Below are 17997 nucleotides of genomic sequence, written 5' to 3'. Positions count from 1 at the left end.
AATGACAGAGGAGAAGGAATGGGTACACCAAATAATCGTATTATACCTGTACCCTTTCCAAGTGATGGAACCACGGCTCTTGGTTTCACTGGGAGAAATATCCTAGCAGAGAGAGAAAAATACTGAAGCTAGAACACAAGTTCTTTCTAAAAAGTCATCCGGAATATTATTTACAATCCTTGTCATTAAAGTTTCAGAAAGTTGAAAGCTGACAACTCTAAGAGCAAATGACAACTTTAAGAATGACCATACTGAAAACTGGCATGAAACACTACTTCAAAAATTGTGATCTGTAAAAGAAATCCCTAAAATTTTAACTTACACACAAGAAACATCAATCAGGCTGCCAAACATGTGACAAAACCTAACTGTAGCTCCAACAGCATGAAACAGACCCAAATGAAGCAGTCACTGAGGGACAGAAATTTAGTTGTTCTTCATCACTATTAAACTCTTTAGAGTTAGACCCACATTTAAATGAAGAAACTTTATCTTTTCCAATTCTTCTATTTTGCAACACTTTCCCATGATCAAAACCAGTCTTTGAAATAGAGCACATGTGGATTTCTCATCTTGCTTTATTTATTGCAGTCCCAAAACCTTTTTGGAAGTATTCATAATCTAAATGTTCCGCTTACTCTCGGCTGTAGCTTGGCTGCTGTTACATCTACCCAGTCAGCGATAAAATTAACCTGGACTGAAACACTGTAGCTCTAGTGCTCTGCTATAAAAAAGCAAATACGTCCATCATATGAAATTACGCTCCGTGTTTATTTTTCACTACACCTGTACTCCACTTTCTTCATATATTAAATGAGGATATGATTAGTTTGCTTCATATTCCCAGATAAAGCATGTCAAACACAGACCTCAGTGGGATGCCATCTGATGGCAGTTTGACTCTATTCAGCACTTAATTGTCAAGAATTATTCTTAGATAATTTCAAGTTCTTGCTTCTTTGGTTTTTGCAAAGCTTCTGCTTATCATTGTGTCGTCCACGCGGCACTCTATAAAGTTACCTCTTTTCAGTCACTAAGATAGCCCTTTACATGCTTAGCATGCAGCTGTAGACTGCAGAAAGACTTTGGTGTAGCAGATTAGTCAGCATGGAAGTAGTTCTGGTAACAATTTATCTTTTGCTAAGCAAAAATACTGCAGCATATACACAAGTAAGCATGAACATAACATACCAATGTATTTATATGTAAAATTAGCATTAGTTATGATACCTCTGGCATCTGAGGAGGATTGTAAGAATATGCTTTTTCTAGAAGATCACTGTACTACAGATCAAAACTGCACTTTCGTACAGGAATATTTTATAGTTTTTTAAAGCAACTCTTCAGAAAAAGCAATAGCTCTATTTAATAGATAGGCCTCTATCATGTTTGAATCACAGGAAAAAGATAATAATTTGATGGAAAGGATATGAAAACAATACATTCATTGTTCTTACAAAACAGAAATGAAGGAAAAGAATAAAAATATATTGTAAAGACTCTCATCCCATAAACCATTCAGAATGTGTTCAGGTAGGTTCAACTTGTAAGACAATCTTTATTCCAACCAAAAGCCAAGGAAACATGCAGGAATAAGCTAGACCAAGTTTGAAGCGTATGTCTACACTTTGTCATAACACATAAAGACACAAGACATAAATCGTTTGATATGTTTTTTGCTTTTGTTGTTAGAAAACAAACAAAACATATTGACAAGCATGATCCAGATATAATAAACACTGTAACATCTGCCTAAAACTCTTGACAGCAACAGACTGAAGAAGGAACTGTAGCCAGAGGCTACAAAGGAAGAAATGCATTTGATCTAAATGCATCCCAGTATCTCCAGTACCTGCAGCAGCTTGGCAGGAAAACACGTCAGACCTTTAAAAATAATACAAAAAAAAAAAAAAAAGAAAAGTGCACTGTTCGCTCAAAGACACTAAAGTTACACTTAGTAAGAATAAAGGAGAGTGTTACTGAAAAAGTCTTTGTATTTGAGTTGCATATGTAGTACACTTTTTCCTTTTCACATAAAGCATAAGGCACAATGTTTGCTTAAAAATAAAACAAATTAATATATTTTTTTCAATATCTCAGATAGGAACTTAAGGCCTGTATTTTCAGCCCTTAAACTTAAGCAGAATCCTAAAAGACCTGTACCTGTGTAAAAGTAAATTCCTTTCTGTGCTAAAAGTTCAATTTCCTATATAAGGAAGACACAGCTTTGCTACCATTACACCAGGTCAGATTTTAGTCCCCCTGCCCCTTTTTCTTCCTTCTCTTCTAGCCAGTGTTTTCTCTTTCGTACCTCTCTAATGTCCTTTTCCTGGATTTTACACACTGTGTCTGATTAAAAATTACTGAGTTACAATGGCAGTAATATCACTGCTTCCTCTTGCAGGAGGAAATGCTAAAGGCTGCCCCCCAATAGCTAATAAAGAAAAACTGAACAGCATAAACATCACCGCACCTGAGTCAATAAAGATTTTAATACAACTTTTCAGATAGAGCTCCACAAGGTCTTGCTTCCCTGACCCCAACCACGAAGCTTTCCGTAACTGAACCAAGCATGACCTTACGCAAGCATCTGCTTTGTAAGCAGTATTCTAATTTGCAGGATGTTAAGTGACCTATTTCTTCTCATGTAAGAACTTAAAATCTAGTAATATTTTGCTGTTATTAAAAAGGAACACGGGGTAGGCTCTTGTAACAATACAACAGCTCTTCTGGAAATGTAACAGGGTAACAAGGAAATACTTTATGTAGAACAACTTCAATGCAGACAAGGTTATTTGGACTGGTAATTTCTTAACTGCCCTTTCAGGAATCAGATCCTGCACTGGTATCTTATTATAATTAAGATATCTTGCAAGGATATCTTAATTTACTATGAAGAAAAGGAAGTATTACATTTAGTGGCTGGGGCAACAACAATTTAATTCAGAAATTCAAACCCCAAGTTTCTACTAGTCAGATCTGGCAGTTTAGATAGTGAAGACATTCTCACCCCAAATCCAAGAAATACTCACTGGGGAGAATGCTCTAGCAAGAAACTAGGTAAAAGACAACGGTTTAAAACACTTCTTATAAGGTATTCAAGCATCTCAGTGTTACAGTTTTATACTAACACTGCAGGAATATCAAACAATAAAGCCAAGTTATTATTGTGTATTTATGCAATGACAAATCTACATGACATTCAAATTCAGAAGATGATAATGAATTTGTCCTGTGCAGCTTCTAATCTGATCTAATATAATCTAACATAAAACCAATTGTATTTCAAATAAAAAAAAAGAAGCAGAGGGCCCATAATCGTAAATAAAATAAAGGCATTCTAAGGAGGAACTTGAGGAGCACATAGGGAATTAGTAAATGAAAATTTGAGACACTATGAAAGGAGGTAGTTATGAAATAAATACTGTGTTCACAAAAAGCAATAATGAAATAGAAAGTCTGTTGAAGACAAAACATGAGGCAGTTAGTCTCCTTCTAATATAACAAAAAACTTGAGAATAAAGAAGGCTCCCATCACGCAACTGCCATCCGCATTTCTGCCTGCATCGTTCTGAGCTTTATATACAAGAATGAAATCACGGAAAGTGTTAATTACCAACTCTATCTTCAGCCACCAAACAATGAGCTAATTACACACTCAGAACCACAATCACTAGGACTAAAAATTCAGAAATAAGGAAAATGTTTTTGTCCTACTTTCCTGCTGTTGATTTTGGATATCAAAGAAAGTAATAGAAGAAAGTATTTCCAGGTCTGAAATAATCAGAAAAGAATGAGTGTAAAATTATAGCTTAACTCACATAAGAACAGCTTACAAATGGGAATGTTTTGTCTTCAAAAGAAGTTAGGAAATTTTGATAACACCTCCAACTTCATAAGACACTGAAACAGATCTCATATCAGAGCTATGACAGTTCTAACGTGGACTTTCTTTTCTGCAAACACCACAGAAGTGAAATGCTAGAGGTATCAGTATCTGCTAGAAAGTTCCATCACATTTAGCATCTACTGAGCCTTGCTATAAATATTATTACTTGGAAGGCAAGAACAGGGGATTTTTATGTAAGACTATTAGCATTAAGAATTTTCCCATTAAGGTACAAGGTTAAAAAGGATCCTTTTTAGTCAAACTTTATTTCTTGTCTGTTTCTCATTTTCAGTTTTAGGAGGGTTTACATACTTCTGTTTTGTGACAACCACATCCAGTTCCTACCTAAAAAGGATAACATACCATCTGACAGAGTGCTCACATCCATCTGCCTTTCAAGGAACTGCACCCAGAAGATATACCAATCTACATAAAAAAGAAAAAAATCTTCATCTACACGTTCCTCCTTTTCCTATGAGTCTTCTTTCTAATAAAGGTGTAATTGTCTAGCTAAAGGACTGGTGGGGACTCACCAGAAAGAATGGAGAGCTGCACTCCCTGTCTTGCTGGCCTTCCTCAGCTCAATAATCAAGAATTGCCTTCCTTAGGAGGTCGGTATCAGACATGAAAGGTGAAGGGTTTCTTTCTGAGGGGTTTATGGCTAACTACCTTTAAGATACTCCAGCTCCAACAGCTTCTTGTGTCCCTTTTTCTTTAAAATCATAGAGTTGAATAAATAGCCAGGTATCTCAAGTACCACTCAGCAGATGTAGGGGAAAAACGGGCACAATGTGATGAACACAGATTTTATCGGAAAGACCAGCTTAAAGCTATTTCCTCCTATTCTCCTTCTTCATCAAACAGATTGGAGAATTGACCCAGGTTAGTTAAAGTGTAAAGTTACCTCTAACTTGTACTGGTGTCCTCATTCAGTTCACTGCACAGCCCCACAAACCTTTGTTTCAGCAGAATAGTAGGGATGTTTGGAGCTTGGGTCTTGGGGAGAGAGGAACAATGGGAGAAAAAAGGCCCAAGGAAACATCTGTAAAAGCACCTCTGCTGAAAGGACTACTCAAGGCTAGTATCGCTTAAGGCACTGGAGTCATGGTTTCTAAATTCCTTCTGCTTGAATAACACAAAACATAGGTCTATGCTAGCTCAGGCACCCATTACACAGCTTTCACTTAAATTAACACTCCCACTAGACACAATACCTTAAAAAACCATTTGTCTTCTACATAATAGCACAGCCAGTCTGATCCGCTAGCTCTTGGCACTCCAAGCCTATATGGGTCTTTTATTTCAAAATACTTCTAGTTCATCACAGGGTCCTTCAGAAATCCTACCAACAACTAGTCAAATAGCATTAACCTCATAGAGTCCTCACTGCAAATCAAATGCCACCCTGAGGGGCTACTATGGGAGCAGCTGCCAGCATTTATAGCATATAGGGTCACAGGGCAAAAGGAACTGAAAAGACGACCTCTGTTTCCAGCCCTTCCTCAGTGGAAAAATGGAGAGGAAACACAGAGCCTAGACTTATGGAGCTCTCCTACCTCTGTAAAGGAATACCTTGTAAGGAAGCACTACCTTACCAAACACTCACTAAAATAACTTTCTGTCCTGCAGTTTTCCATGTAAAACTAAACCATGCAACATTTCAAAGCAATACATTTTCAGCAGACTATCAAAATAATCTTATGTTATTTTTTCCTTATTTTTCTAGCCCTGTTTCCTTCACTCTCAGCACTTTGTAAGGACATCTTCATGTGTGTGTTTGACATTATGTCTGTTGCAGAGTTTGGTAAACACTTAAAATATGTGTTGCTTTCATTCAAACCCACAATTACAGTTCACTTTACCGAAAGGCCAGAGCACTTGGCTCATCCTTGTGCCAACTCAACTCAGACATACCGCGCAATGCAGCTAACTCCCTAGGATGTGCCTTCCACCCCCAAATTTTCCACTTAAGCAAATTAATGATCAGGAAAGATGGGATACACCCAGAAGACAGAAAACCACTTATTCAGCAAGTCAAAAATGGATATGCTGGCACTGAAACTTATAGTTGAAAGTGAAATGCATCCTACAAAGAATCCCAGATTTCGGCTGCCTGCTAACTACAGTAAATATTTCAGGGATGTCCCTAAGATGATTTTTACTGAGAACAAATAGTACCGTCTTCTTAAAAGCAACGCAGAGGCTGGCTTGATAGGGAATAGACAGTTCTTTTATCCCTCTAACGTATTTATTCCCTTATGTTCAATATTTCTCAGAAAGGATGTCACTTCCATAGAGAATTCTGCTGCTCTACATTTTCAGAACACAAATGTTCCACTGAAGCCCAACTTAAATTTCAGAAGTTGATAAAGAAAATGGAAAGAGAAGAAAAAAAAAATTTGCATCTGGTGGTTTAGAATGCTAAAATCCTTCAGACTAAAAGACAGCAGCAAATCCAGAAACACACTGATCAAGCTAACTGTAATCTCACACACCTTATGGAAGTAGGCATGTTTATACTTTGCATGCCTATCTTTTCACATGCAAAAGATGACATCTGAAATGTATGTAACTTGAGAGCTTGCCCTGTAGTCTTAACTATCCTCCCATAAACTTAACCAACAAAAATAATAATTAGCATAGGTGTTTCATAATCCTTCCAAAATACTTTCTCAGTAAGAAGGTAAGCAAGGATTGTTTTACCATTCAATAGAAAAACAAGGCTGTTTAATGTGGGTATGTGCCAATAAATGAAAACTATTTTAAATGAATATTTTTGCAGTGGTCTGGAGGATCATGAGCCTAAATGTTGAACACTCCCTAGCTGCAAATTTGCTCGGCGCTGAATCACTGTGCAACTCTGCACAGAACAAATAGATGGAGGAAAGAAAGTCAAGATGAAAATTACTCAAGCACATTAACGCTTATAATTCAAGAAGCTGGAATGTCCCCAATGAAATTTAGGACACAGACAGACTTAGATGCACCCTTACTAAAGAAAAGGCTGTCTCAGAAGACAGCACAAAAGGCAGCAGCACAGACACACTGAAGGGGCATGCAAAGCCACCAGTGGCACACTCACTGTGCCTAGGACACTAGTATGTGTCTCAGAAGTATCTTCTGCGATGTTCAGGGGAAATTTCCTCCAGTGGCAACCAGGCCTTCTGAAGCCTTTTCTACTTATTTTGGACAAAACCAAGCATTTTAAACCTCAATTTCCACCTTACATAAAATGGAGAGAAAACCTTGCTCGCCAATAAAGTAATTAAGGAGTTAAAGTCTCAGTTGTAGGAAAAACAAATTTCACATGTTTGAGGTAACGCAACATGCATAAATAAAGTGTAGCTACCCAGCTTAAGCCGATAAAGACTTTTACTCCAGCCCACACCTGGATATTTGATAATGCATGCAAATACAAGCTTTTAACATGGTATATGAGGAATTAAGTAACAACACAACCTTGAAACTGAAATTAATATTAACGCACATAAAGGCTTTTTTCAGCCAAAAACCAAAAAAAGCTGCTACAAATCTATAAACCACAAATTGATGTTGATTCCTAATGAACATAAAATCTTGCCCTGTATGATATTACAGTTTGCAGAAAACTGGCACAAGACTATTACTTAACCTTGGCCTACAAGCAAGCATCACTTCATTAGTACAAATTAGTAATTTAAGGTATCAGGGGTAGGTATAAGCTTTACACAAACTCCCAAGGAAGTAGTGGATTTGTGAGAGATATACATATGTACTTTCTTCCTCACTGTGAACACCTGCACATATACTTAACTTAGATGAAGTCTTCTTTCTAAAGTTAGTCTTGGAGCTGTTAATATCATTTGGTCATGCCAGCGCTGGTGCATGTATAACAATAGCAAAAGTTAACATACACATTAAAGAAAAGGCTGTTTTATTAACATTCTGAGCCATCATTTAACTGTCAGGTGAAATACCACATGATTTGTTCACAGAAATTAACTGATCAGAAATGAAAAATTATCAAGGTTTTATGTTCTGATTGATGTTCTCTCAAAAACATTCTATCACATATTTATTTAAACTAAAAAGTGGATAAAAATAGAAAAAAAATTAGGAATATCCTAAAACCAGTAGTACTGATGTTATTTTCAGCTAGCAACTTTTCCCGTTCTTCAATTCAATAGGTATCAGTAGACAGCTTCAAAAACATCATGCAATTTCTCTGCACAATTCTACTAATACCTAGATTTTTATTTCCTTCCCACTATAAATTCATCCTGTAATCCCACAATGCTAATGCAGAAAGGGCACTCAAATTTGGAACTCCAAAACCTGAAATACAGTTGCAGCAAGTTCATTTAAGTAATGCTGAGGTTGCTTGTATTTGCTGTTTGAGAACCTTGGTCAATGTACTTTAGGAAAGAAAAGTGACTTGCATTTGACTTGGAGTGGTCTGCGTGCCAACTACCACTGCAATCAGTATCACTCCCAAACAAAACTGACAACAGAAAAGCGATTAACAATAGAGAAGAGCAAGAGGAGTGGCACACTGAGAATAAAAACAGAAATACAATTTTTAAAAGGTACAAAAACATTCAGAGAAAAAGAAAATTATCGGAGTACAACATTATGTATGGTTAACATGAAAATCTATCCTGAAAGAACTGGGGCACTAAAAGGAAACAAACCAAAATAATCTGCTATCTCATTGTTTGGGGAAAAAAAAAAAAAACACAACCTGGAATGAAACATGCCTAAAGCATGATTTCTAGTTCACTAGCTACAACTCAGATCAAATCCTGATGCATATTAGCTATTCGTCTGAGATACCAATACTACAGCTGTTACACTATCCATCTTTTAGTAGTATTTTCCACCTTCTTCTCCTGTGTCCAACAAACTCCCAAAAAGGATGTAGCAACCAGAGTTAAACTTTCAGAAAAAGAGCATTAGTGGCATTTAGACAATGTGTTTTCTTTTCCTTTCTTTTGCTTTACCAGTTGCAAACATCCTAATAAAACTAACAGTGGAATGGGTCTCATTTCAAAGGCTGATCATTTAACATACACTCAAGTGTTCTTTACATTTTTAATCTTTGCAAAACTTCCCTTATAAATAGACATTGTATTACAGCACTATTAATGATAAAATGCCAAAGCGGCATTTAGAACTTTATAAACATAGGAACTTCACCGGCAAAGCCACAAATCAAACAACAAAGGACTGGGAATGGAAGAGGGTTGTGGGGGTTTTTTTGTTAAACAGCCATAGTAATAAATATGCAAGCATAATAATTAGCATGTTGTTTTGAACTGTAATGGTATTGAATTTTCTACCAAAATTTTACATCAACATCTATTTCATCTTGGGGACACTAACTATTTGAGGATGGAAACATCACATCTGCTGCATATTACATACTGACAGCACTGAATTACAAAGGTTTTGATCTGCTTGGAGGAAAAGGTAGAGATGGTGGGCATCTTCTTCTGGGAAGAGTTAGTACCACATATGCAGACTTACTGGGTAAAACACAGCAGTTTAGGTAGTACATGAAGTACTCTCCACCTGGTAACAGGAGATAGCATCTCAACAGTTCACCCACAAACACATTTTTAAAGTTAGATCAAAATTAAACTGAATACAAAACCCTTTCAAATCAGGTCCTAAGTCAACAGTTTCTCAGAAATAATACAGTTGAGATCTTCAAAATTCAAAGAAAACTGCTTGAGGAAAATACTCTGCTTGGGTTTTTTCCACAGTGTTATCACAAAGAGCTCTATTTAGCCGGTAGATACAGTTCTTCAACAAAACTAGCAAACTTGAAAATATTCCAGAAGAGCAATTCGCAGCTTAGCACCACCCCACCTTAAATCACTCCTAACTACAGCTCTTTCATGAAGAGCCACGATCTCAAAGGAGACAAAACACAAACAGTAACAAACCAAAACCAACTGCAATACACCTTTTGGACAAAAAAAAAAAAAAAAAAAAGCAAAAAAAACCCCCCACCCCCTACATGTTCTGGAGTGAAGCAGCCAAGTGGGAACAGTAAATGAAGGAGTGGCCAGTATAGATGCTGATTAATGGCGAGGGATGGACGTATCAAAGAAGCTAATTCTGCCAGCTTTATGATTCGGCTTAAACTGTTGGGAGTTTTCCTTCTGATTTCTGTCAGAGCAAAGTACATCTATAGAGGGCATCTGAAAATTCTGCCTCTTGTAAGGTAATCTTTTGCTCTGCATACAAGAACTACCATAGAATTCAGTAGAGAATGATACATTAAAGAAAAGATGACGCTAGTTTTTTCGAAAAATCAATTATGGCCTCCAAAAAAGCTAGACATAAATGACTTAATATCTTCCTTGGAATAGAATATTTTTTTTTTTAATATACCAAGGTAAAGATAAGCACCACCATTTACATTCTTTCACTTATTTAGCAAAATGCCCTCACTTCATTTTAAAGATAATTTAAGTCCAAAAGAAAATGGTGAAAAAAAATCCAAAGCAGGCCACACAATGGTGTATTTTGAACATCCTTATAGATTGAACAAATTATTTAAGAAACAGAATCTGACCCTTCAATAAACCTGTTCAAAGTTGATCATATTTCACAAACAGGTTTCCAGTTTTGCTTTTATAAATTACTGATCATTAACTTTGAAACATGCCAGTGTGCAAGATTCATCACATGCCTTCAGATACTCATTCATGTCTCCAACCATATGGTACAAGGTTAGCAACAGTTCTCAATAACCACAAGATATAGGCAAGTCAGTTCTATCCTGCTTACTATTATAGAAAATACTTGTTACTAGTAAACTCTTTAACAGGAATTATTTTCACTCCATCAGGTAACTCCCCATAACTCCAACAGGAATTTGGAGCTCAAATTACTTACCTGTGAACATAATGCAACTGATGAACGGAATCAATAGCTATCACCATTTCAGCCAAATAAAAACGAGCCATATCTTCAGGTAGTCTGTCCTCAAACTTGCTGAGCAATGTAAGCAGGTCTCCTCCAACATAGTAATCCATAACCAGGTACTATGGAGTGGGAATGATAAGAAAACACCGAGGGGAAAAAAAAAAACAATTTATTGAGTGAATCAGAGACTAAAAACTAATTTAAGCATAAAAATTAATTTATTGCAAAAATTATTATGGGCATTAAAAAAAGCTAACCAAGATGCTTAGATGTTTTGAAAACAAGTAGCTGGTTCAGCCTCATTTTAATATTTAACCTACTTGATTATATTTCATATTTATACCTCTCCAAATACAGTAAGCCTCATGACAAAATAGTTACCAGCTTCATCCACTGTCCCATCACTAAACATAAAATATTTAGATACTCTGTATTCCCTTACAAAAACAATACCCTTTGATAGAATGTAAAAGGAGTAAAGGATTAAAGCGTAGACCTATAAAAACGAAACCAACTGTGTTAACTTGGGATCTCATTTAAGGGCCCTAATTTCCCAGGCTTCCCCTTCCCTTTTTTCCTACCATCTTCTTTTCCCATTAAAGAAATTATTTTGGAGACTAAAGTTTTTAGACTACTTAGATTAAGGCAAAGATTAAGAGACTTCCAGTGGCTCACAGTACAATTCCAGATATTGTTGGCATTGCGCACAATACAGGATCTGCCAACATAGAGTGGAAGATGTCACCTTCTCTGATTGAACTGATAGGGAAAAATACACTTGATTTCTGATTTATTAATGAAACACAAAACCTGCTTGCCATTGAATCATGTGCAAAGATTTTAAGGAGATGAGAAACTTTCTCAATTTTATTATATAATGACAGAACAAAATGCCACTTCCTTTAGAGACATGGTCAAAATAACTGGACAGAGTAAACTTAAGAGAAGTGGAAATTCACGATTGTCATGGTTTAACCCCAGTCAGCAACTAAGCACCACACAGCTGCTGGCTCACCCTCCCCCACAGTGGGATGGGGGAAGAGAATCAGGGAAGAAAAAAAAAAAAAAAAGTAAAACCCAGGGGTTGAGATAAAGGCAGTTTAACAGGACAGCAGAGGAAGAGAAAGTAATAATAATAATGATAGAAGAATATACAAAACAAGTATACCAACCACTGACCAATACCCAGCCAGTTCCCGAGCAGCAATCGCTGCCCCCGGCCAACCCCCCCCAGTTTCTATACTGAGCATGACATCATATGGTATGGAATAGCCCTTTGGTCAGTTTGCATCAACTATTCTGGCTGTGCCCCCTCCCAGCTTCTTGTGCGCCTGGCAGAGCATGGGAAGCTAAAATCCTTGACTAGCATAAGCAGTACTTAGCAACAACTAAAACATCAGTGTGTTATCAACATTCTTCTCCTACTAAATCCAAACCACAGCACTATGCCTGCTACTAGGAAGAAAATTAACTCTATCCCAGCTGAAACCAGGACAACTATTAATATCTTTTTATCTTAGTTTAGTTTAATTGTGGAACAGCAACTGGAAGGGCAAATGGGAAAAAGAAAAAAAAAAATCAAACTAATTATAACTAACAAACTAATTATAAGCAATCTAATTTAACACCCACCACTATGACATTACTTTCAAACATCATTGTGGACAGACTAGTTAGAATAGTTTCCCATTAAAGTATATAGTATCCGAAAGCTTTTGCCTAGAGTTCCAACCTCTGCTTTGAGGAAGGCAGCATATATCCACATTTGAAACAGTGACTTGTAAAAATAGTGTATAATCAATCACAAATAATAACAAATATTCAAGATGCAGTAATATATATCACAATTTGATTCTTTAAAATTTTGGTAAAGCAACTTGAAGGGACTTTTATAATTAGTTGAACTCATTTGCTCAAGTCTTTCCCACCTTCAGAAAAAGAAATTAAAATATGTGGAAAAAAATCTGCAAAATTATACCAGCTATAAAGGAAGATGTGTGGCAGGCAGGAACCTTATGCCCGTTTCTTTTCCCTCATACTTTCCATAACAATAAAGATGATGAAGGAAGATTTTAGCAATTTGATACAGAATAACCTGGCATCCTCATTGATTCCAAGTGCATGAAAAAAGTACAGAATGCATTTTCACAAAATTCTAAATGTGCTGACAATCAAAATTTCATCTGTTGCTTTGTGACATGAATAGTAAACTTCTTAAACTATGCTCACAAGCCTTACACAAGATAAATATCTTCTATTCAGTGGTGCTCCCATGCTCCCTCCAAAATAAGATCTACAGTATTAGCTTCTCATGTTTTACAGTTTTAGAAAACACATAAAGCCTTTGGAACTTAATATAATTATTGTTAACTGATACACCATATAGTGAGACCTGCAAGAGCTTAACTTATTGCTTCAAAAGTATATTGAAAAAACCTCTTAAGATTCTCATAACTGATATGGGATCTCTGCACTCACTCTTCAGCATTTTTAAAAGCAGTAAAACTCAGTAACTGGATATACCAAAATAAAGGAATTTTGGCTCTTACAACACAGGACTCTGCACCTCCCATTCTGCAAGAGCAACACAGTAGCCTAATCACAAGGAAACCCTCAACAACTCCTCAAATATGCCAACATTTAAGCTGTAATTCACAGTATTAAGTCGTGCACTTGAAGTTAAACACATGCATAGGAATCAAAGCTAAGTTTAACAACTAATTTTTTAATAAACAATTCAGTCAATGCATAGCATCCCATTCAATGTCGAAGATCCATGTACTTTTTTTTAAAAAAAAGCTTTAAAAATACTATCTAAATGCACACAATCATCCAGATCTATTCAAGTCTCAACTACTTCTCAAGATACTACTGTACAACAGCACCATCCTTACAAGAGGAAGAAAAAGCACAGATTTAAGGACATTAAATTCTAGTAGCTAGTGGATGTTTAACATGGGCATTTAATCCTAAATCACAGGCTTGTTTAGGTTGGATGAGACCTCTTGAGATCATCTACTCCAACCTCATCTGCTCAAGTAGGGTCAGCTAGAGCAGCCTGATGAGGTCCAACCTTAATGATTCCTAGTTTTACTTTCATTAAAAAATAATCCTGCCACCAAGCCAGGAAACATGAAATTAATTATTACTCTACCCTTAACTGGTTTAATGGTGGACTTGGTAGCGTTAGGTTAATGGTTGGACTGGATGATCTTAAAGGTCTTTTCCAACCTAAACAATTCTATGATTCTATTCTATGACTGTGTCTAGTTGGGTTTTGAGTAACTCTAAGGATGGAGACTCCACAACTCCTCCAAGTAACATGTTCCAGTATTTGACAACCCTCACAGTAAAAACACGAAGTGTTTTTGTGTGTTCAGTCGAAATTCCATGTGTTTCAGTTTGTGTCCATTGTCCCCTGTCCCATCACCAGGCACTACTTAGAGGGATCTGGCTCCCTTGTCTTCATTCCCTCCCATCAGGTATTTATGCACATTGATGATAACCCTCCCAACCCTTCACTTATCTGGGCTGAAGAATCCCAGCTCTCTCAGCCTCTCCTTACATTAAAGATGCTCCAGTACCTTAATCATCTTTCTAGTGTTGCACTGAACTTGCTCCAGTAGCTCCATCTCTCTTTTGCACTGGGGAGCCCAGAACTGGACACAATACTTCAGATGCAGCTGCACCTGCACCAGGGCTGAGCAGAGAGGAAGGACCTCCACTGACCCCCTGGCAACACTTTTCCTTGCAGCCCAGAATACTCTTGGCCTTTTTTGCTGCAAGGGTGCATTGCTGGCCTATGGTCAGCTTGTTATCCACCAGGATCTCAAGCAAAGCTGCTCTCCAGCCAGTTGCCCCCCAGCATGTACTGGGTTTATTTTATTCCACCCCAGATGCAGGACATTGCATTTCCCTTTGTTGAACTTCATGAGATTTCTCTCTGCCCAGTTCTCCAGCCTGTCAAGGTCTGTCTGAATGATGGCACAGCCATCTGGCATATCAGCCACTTCTCCCTGTTTTTTATCACCTGTGAACTTGCCAAGGGTGCACTCCATCCCATTGTCCAGGTCATTAATGAAGATGTTGGCCCAAGTATTGAGCCCTTGGGTACACCACCATTGACTGGCCTCCAGCTGGCCTTTGTGTCACTGATCACAACCCCCTGGGCCCAGTAGTTCAGCCACTTTTCAATCCACCTCACTGTTGCTTATCTAATGCATACTTTGTCAGCTTGTCTGTGATGATCTTATGGCAGGCAGTGTCAAAGGCATTACTAACATCAAAGTAAACAACACTCTCTGCTCAACCACATCTACTGCTCAACCTACACAGATTTTTTTTTTTTTTTAAAGGCCACTTCTGTCCTATTTTATTTTAATAAAAAGCACACAGAGAACTAGTGATACATTCCCACCAAAATGATGAAACACAGTATTACTGATATTTTCCCCAGCAGGCTGCAAAACTAGCTTCTGTTAGCACACTACCAAAGATAAAGAACAGAAGCTACTCTATGCTTAGTGAAAATAAGGAAACTGGCAACATTAAAATGAATTCTAGCAGGCTGTTGCGGAATATATATATTTTCTTTGAAATACTGCTAATAGTAAGATCAGAACACATAAAACATGACATTGTTTTTACTGTCCACATTAACAAAGCATGAAGCTGGCCGGAGTTATTTAAGCCAACAGTTAGATTCACAAATGCAGAGCCCTGAGATATTTATAGCATTCCTGAGATACTTATAGCAAAACTTTAAAGTTTCTGACCACTCTCCACCCTTCAGAATCTTATGCACAAAATCACATATCCTCACATTGTCTGCATGGTCCAGAACACAAAATTAACAAATAAACAAACTGTATTTGTCTCAAAGCACAATGAAGAATCTGCATTTCCATCCATATATACATAAAAGCAACACTCACTAAATAGTTTTCATCCTGGAATGCATAATGTAATGTTGTGATCCACTGGTTATCTCCATTCACTAACACATCTCTCTCTTCTCGAAAACAGGCTGTCTGAAGGGGAGAAAAATAATTACAGGCTTTGAGAAATATATATAAAGAAACACATTTTGCAAGTTGACTATGTTTTAACATTATATTTTGGGTGAAAAAATTCAAAACTGCCTCTCAGTTAAAAAGTCATTTACTACACTCTCCAAACATGCCAAAATCTATGAAAAACTAGGTATCAGAAAAGTCCACCTTCTTTAAACAGTTGTACTTCTCTACACTGTTAAGTGATGCAAAGGGAGAAATAAGCTGCTGCTTCCCATTGTCTAAAAACCCCAAGTCAAAACCTTATCTTTTTTGTACATATAGATATTGAAATCAAGTATCAATAATTACAGAATAGCAATATAAGATTGAAGAAAACAATGGCACTATATAGTTATAACTACTATAGGAGTTAAAGAACTAGAATCCGAAGTCTTGTGTCATTGTTTTATCTCATCATACTGTTAGCATAGTTTTACACTTGAATTTTCACATAAGCAAGGTGGTTCTTTTCATTTGAAAGTTGCTGCCAATAACTTCCATGTAGCCATAATTTGATAATCATTAACCAGTTGGTGTTTTCTCCACACTTTTTGCTCAGGAAAAGTAGGACAGAATTGAATATTGTTGTTGCCAGATATAGGCTATTGATAAGACACCCAGGAGGACCTCCCCTCAATATACTGGAAAGAAACACAGGAGGCAAAAGGTGCCTTCATAGCAAGTGGAACAGAGGAGGAACAAGAACTGCCAAGAAATGCTAAGGAATACCTAAGAGAAGAATGAGAACACAGGTTCATATGAAACAACAGAAGATAAAGTGTGAAGAAAATAACCAACTGGAAAGCAGAAAGGCAGTTACTTCAATGGAGGTCTTGCAACCTGCCCCAAGAAGTGAATAGAAAACCTCAGCAAAAGCAGCTTTGCAGAATGACGGAGGAAAATGACCAAACAGATGAGAAGCCAAAAAGAAACTACAGCAAAGAAATATGATAAACATTTTGAAGGGACTGAGTTCTGAAGTGAGTATCACAAGAACACAAAAGGTACCAAATAGCAAAGCCGACATACAATTTTGTTCAGAAAAATGTGTAAAAGAGAGCGTAAAAGAAAGGATAATTGTACGGGCTCTATTTAGAATGCAGATGGAGAGTTAGAGAAAAACACAGACCATAATCTCTTCCAGCACACTCTGCTACTTCACAAAGATGTTTCATCGATTTGAACCATGCTCTGTCTCTTCCATCTTAGGAGACAAATTTAGAAGAAAATCAAGCCTTTTCTTTTTACTTTTCCAATTTCATTTCCAAAAACAATAGGCAAATACCAGAACTCTGACATGGTTACTGTTGGCTGTGAGATTTGGAGCGTGAAGAATGAAAAACGAAATATCATTTTAGATCGAGCTATGCACAAGAATACATGCAGTAAAAACAAAGCAGAAAATAACTCCCTCCTGCAAGCAAATAAATCATACCAAGTCTTGTTTTGGTGAATGCAGTGAGTAAGAATAATGTAGACCAAGAAAAAGAAAGATGGTATACTTTAATCATAGCACAATGCATGAGATCAGTCAGTGAAATTTGAGAAAATAATAAAACATACTTTCAACAAATACTCTCAAACGTTCTTAAATGAAAAATGGACTTCGGGTGGGAGAAGGAGCAAGGATGATCTTCAGAGCGAAGAAAAGCTGTTCTATGCTTCAGCTTGATTTTTTTTCCTTCCCTGTTTGTAAACTCTTGACATATTTCAGAGAGAGATACTATGAACTCCTGTTTTCACAAGGATAAATGACATGTAGTTTCTCTACTTGTTATGACACAATTCACAGGATTAGTTACTACAGAGAGTTTATATAATTCCACTTGTTTTTGCCGTGATTTAACAAAAGACCATGAATTCCTTGAGCATTCCAGACACCCACCTCCGGGCAGTATGCCTAGACCTGACAGTTACAGCTATTACCACAGCAGATCACAGCTGAGACAGTAACAGCCAAAGAGTCCAAGTGGTTCATGTGCTTTACATTAATTCATGAGAAAAAAAAAAAAAAAAAAAAAAAAAAAGATGGTAGCAGTGGTTCCAGTAGTGGTTGTAATTACTGTAACATAGCTCAATTAAGTTTTTTTTTTTAAATTAAGCCTTTCTTTGTGCCTTTCATTATTTCTGCATTACACT

At 36.9% G+C, this 17997-nt stretch overlaps 1 protein-coding gene across 5 annotated transcripts in view; it reads right to left on the bottom strand.

The window, feature by feature from the left end:
* The window catches only part of CDC42BPA (CDC42 binding protein kinase alpha), a 193149-nt gene that overhangs the window by 102575 nt on the left and 72577 nt on the right, over window positions 1-17997 (bottom strand). For all 5 annotated transcript variants that reach the window (XM_075706899.1, XM_075706897.1, XM_075706895.1 and 2 more), the window contains exons 4-5: window positions 15739-15834; window positions 10775-10923 (exon numbers count right to left, since the gene is read on the bottom strand). In XM_075706899.1, the coding sequence (XP_075563014.1) occupies window positions 10775-10923; window positions 15739-15834 (245 nt within the window). The remainder of the gene's footprint in view (window positions 1-10774; window positions 10924-15738; window positions 15835-17997) is intronic.

Source organism: Pelecanus crispus, chromosome 3, assembly GCF_030463565.1.
Source record: "Pelecanus crispus isolate bPelCri1 chromosome 3, bPelCri1.pri, whole genome shotgun sequence".
Taxonomy (NCBI): domain Eukaryota; kingdom Metazoa; phylum Chordata; class Aves; order Pelecaniformes; family Pelecanidae; genus Pelecanus; species Pelecanus crispus.
Note: the sequence above shows the minus strand (reverse complement) of the source record. Positions and strands in the feature narration are given on the sequence as shown.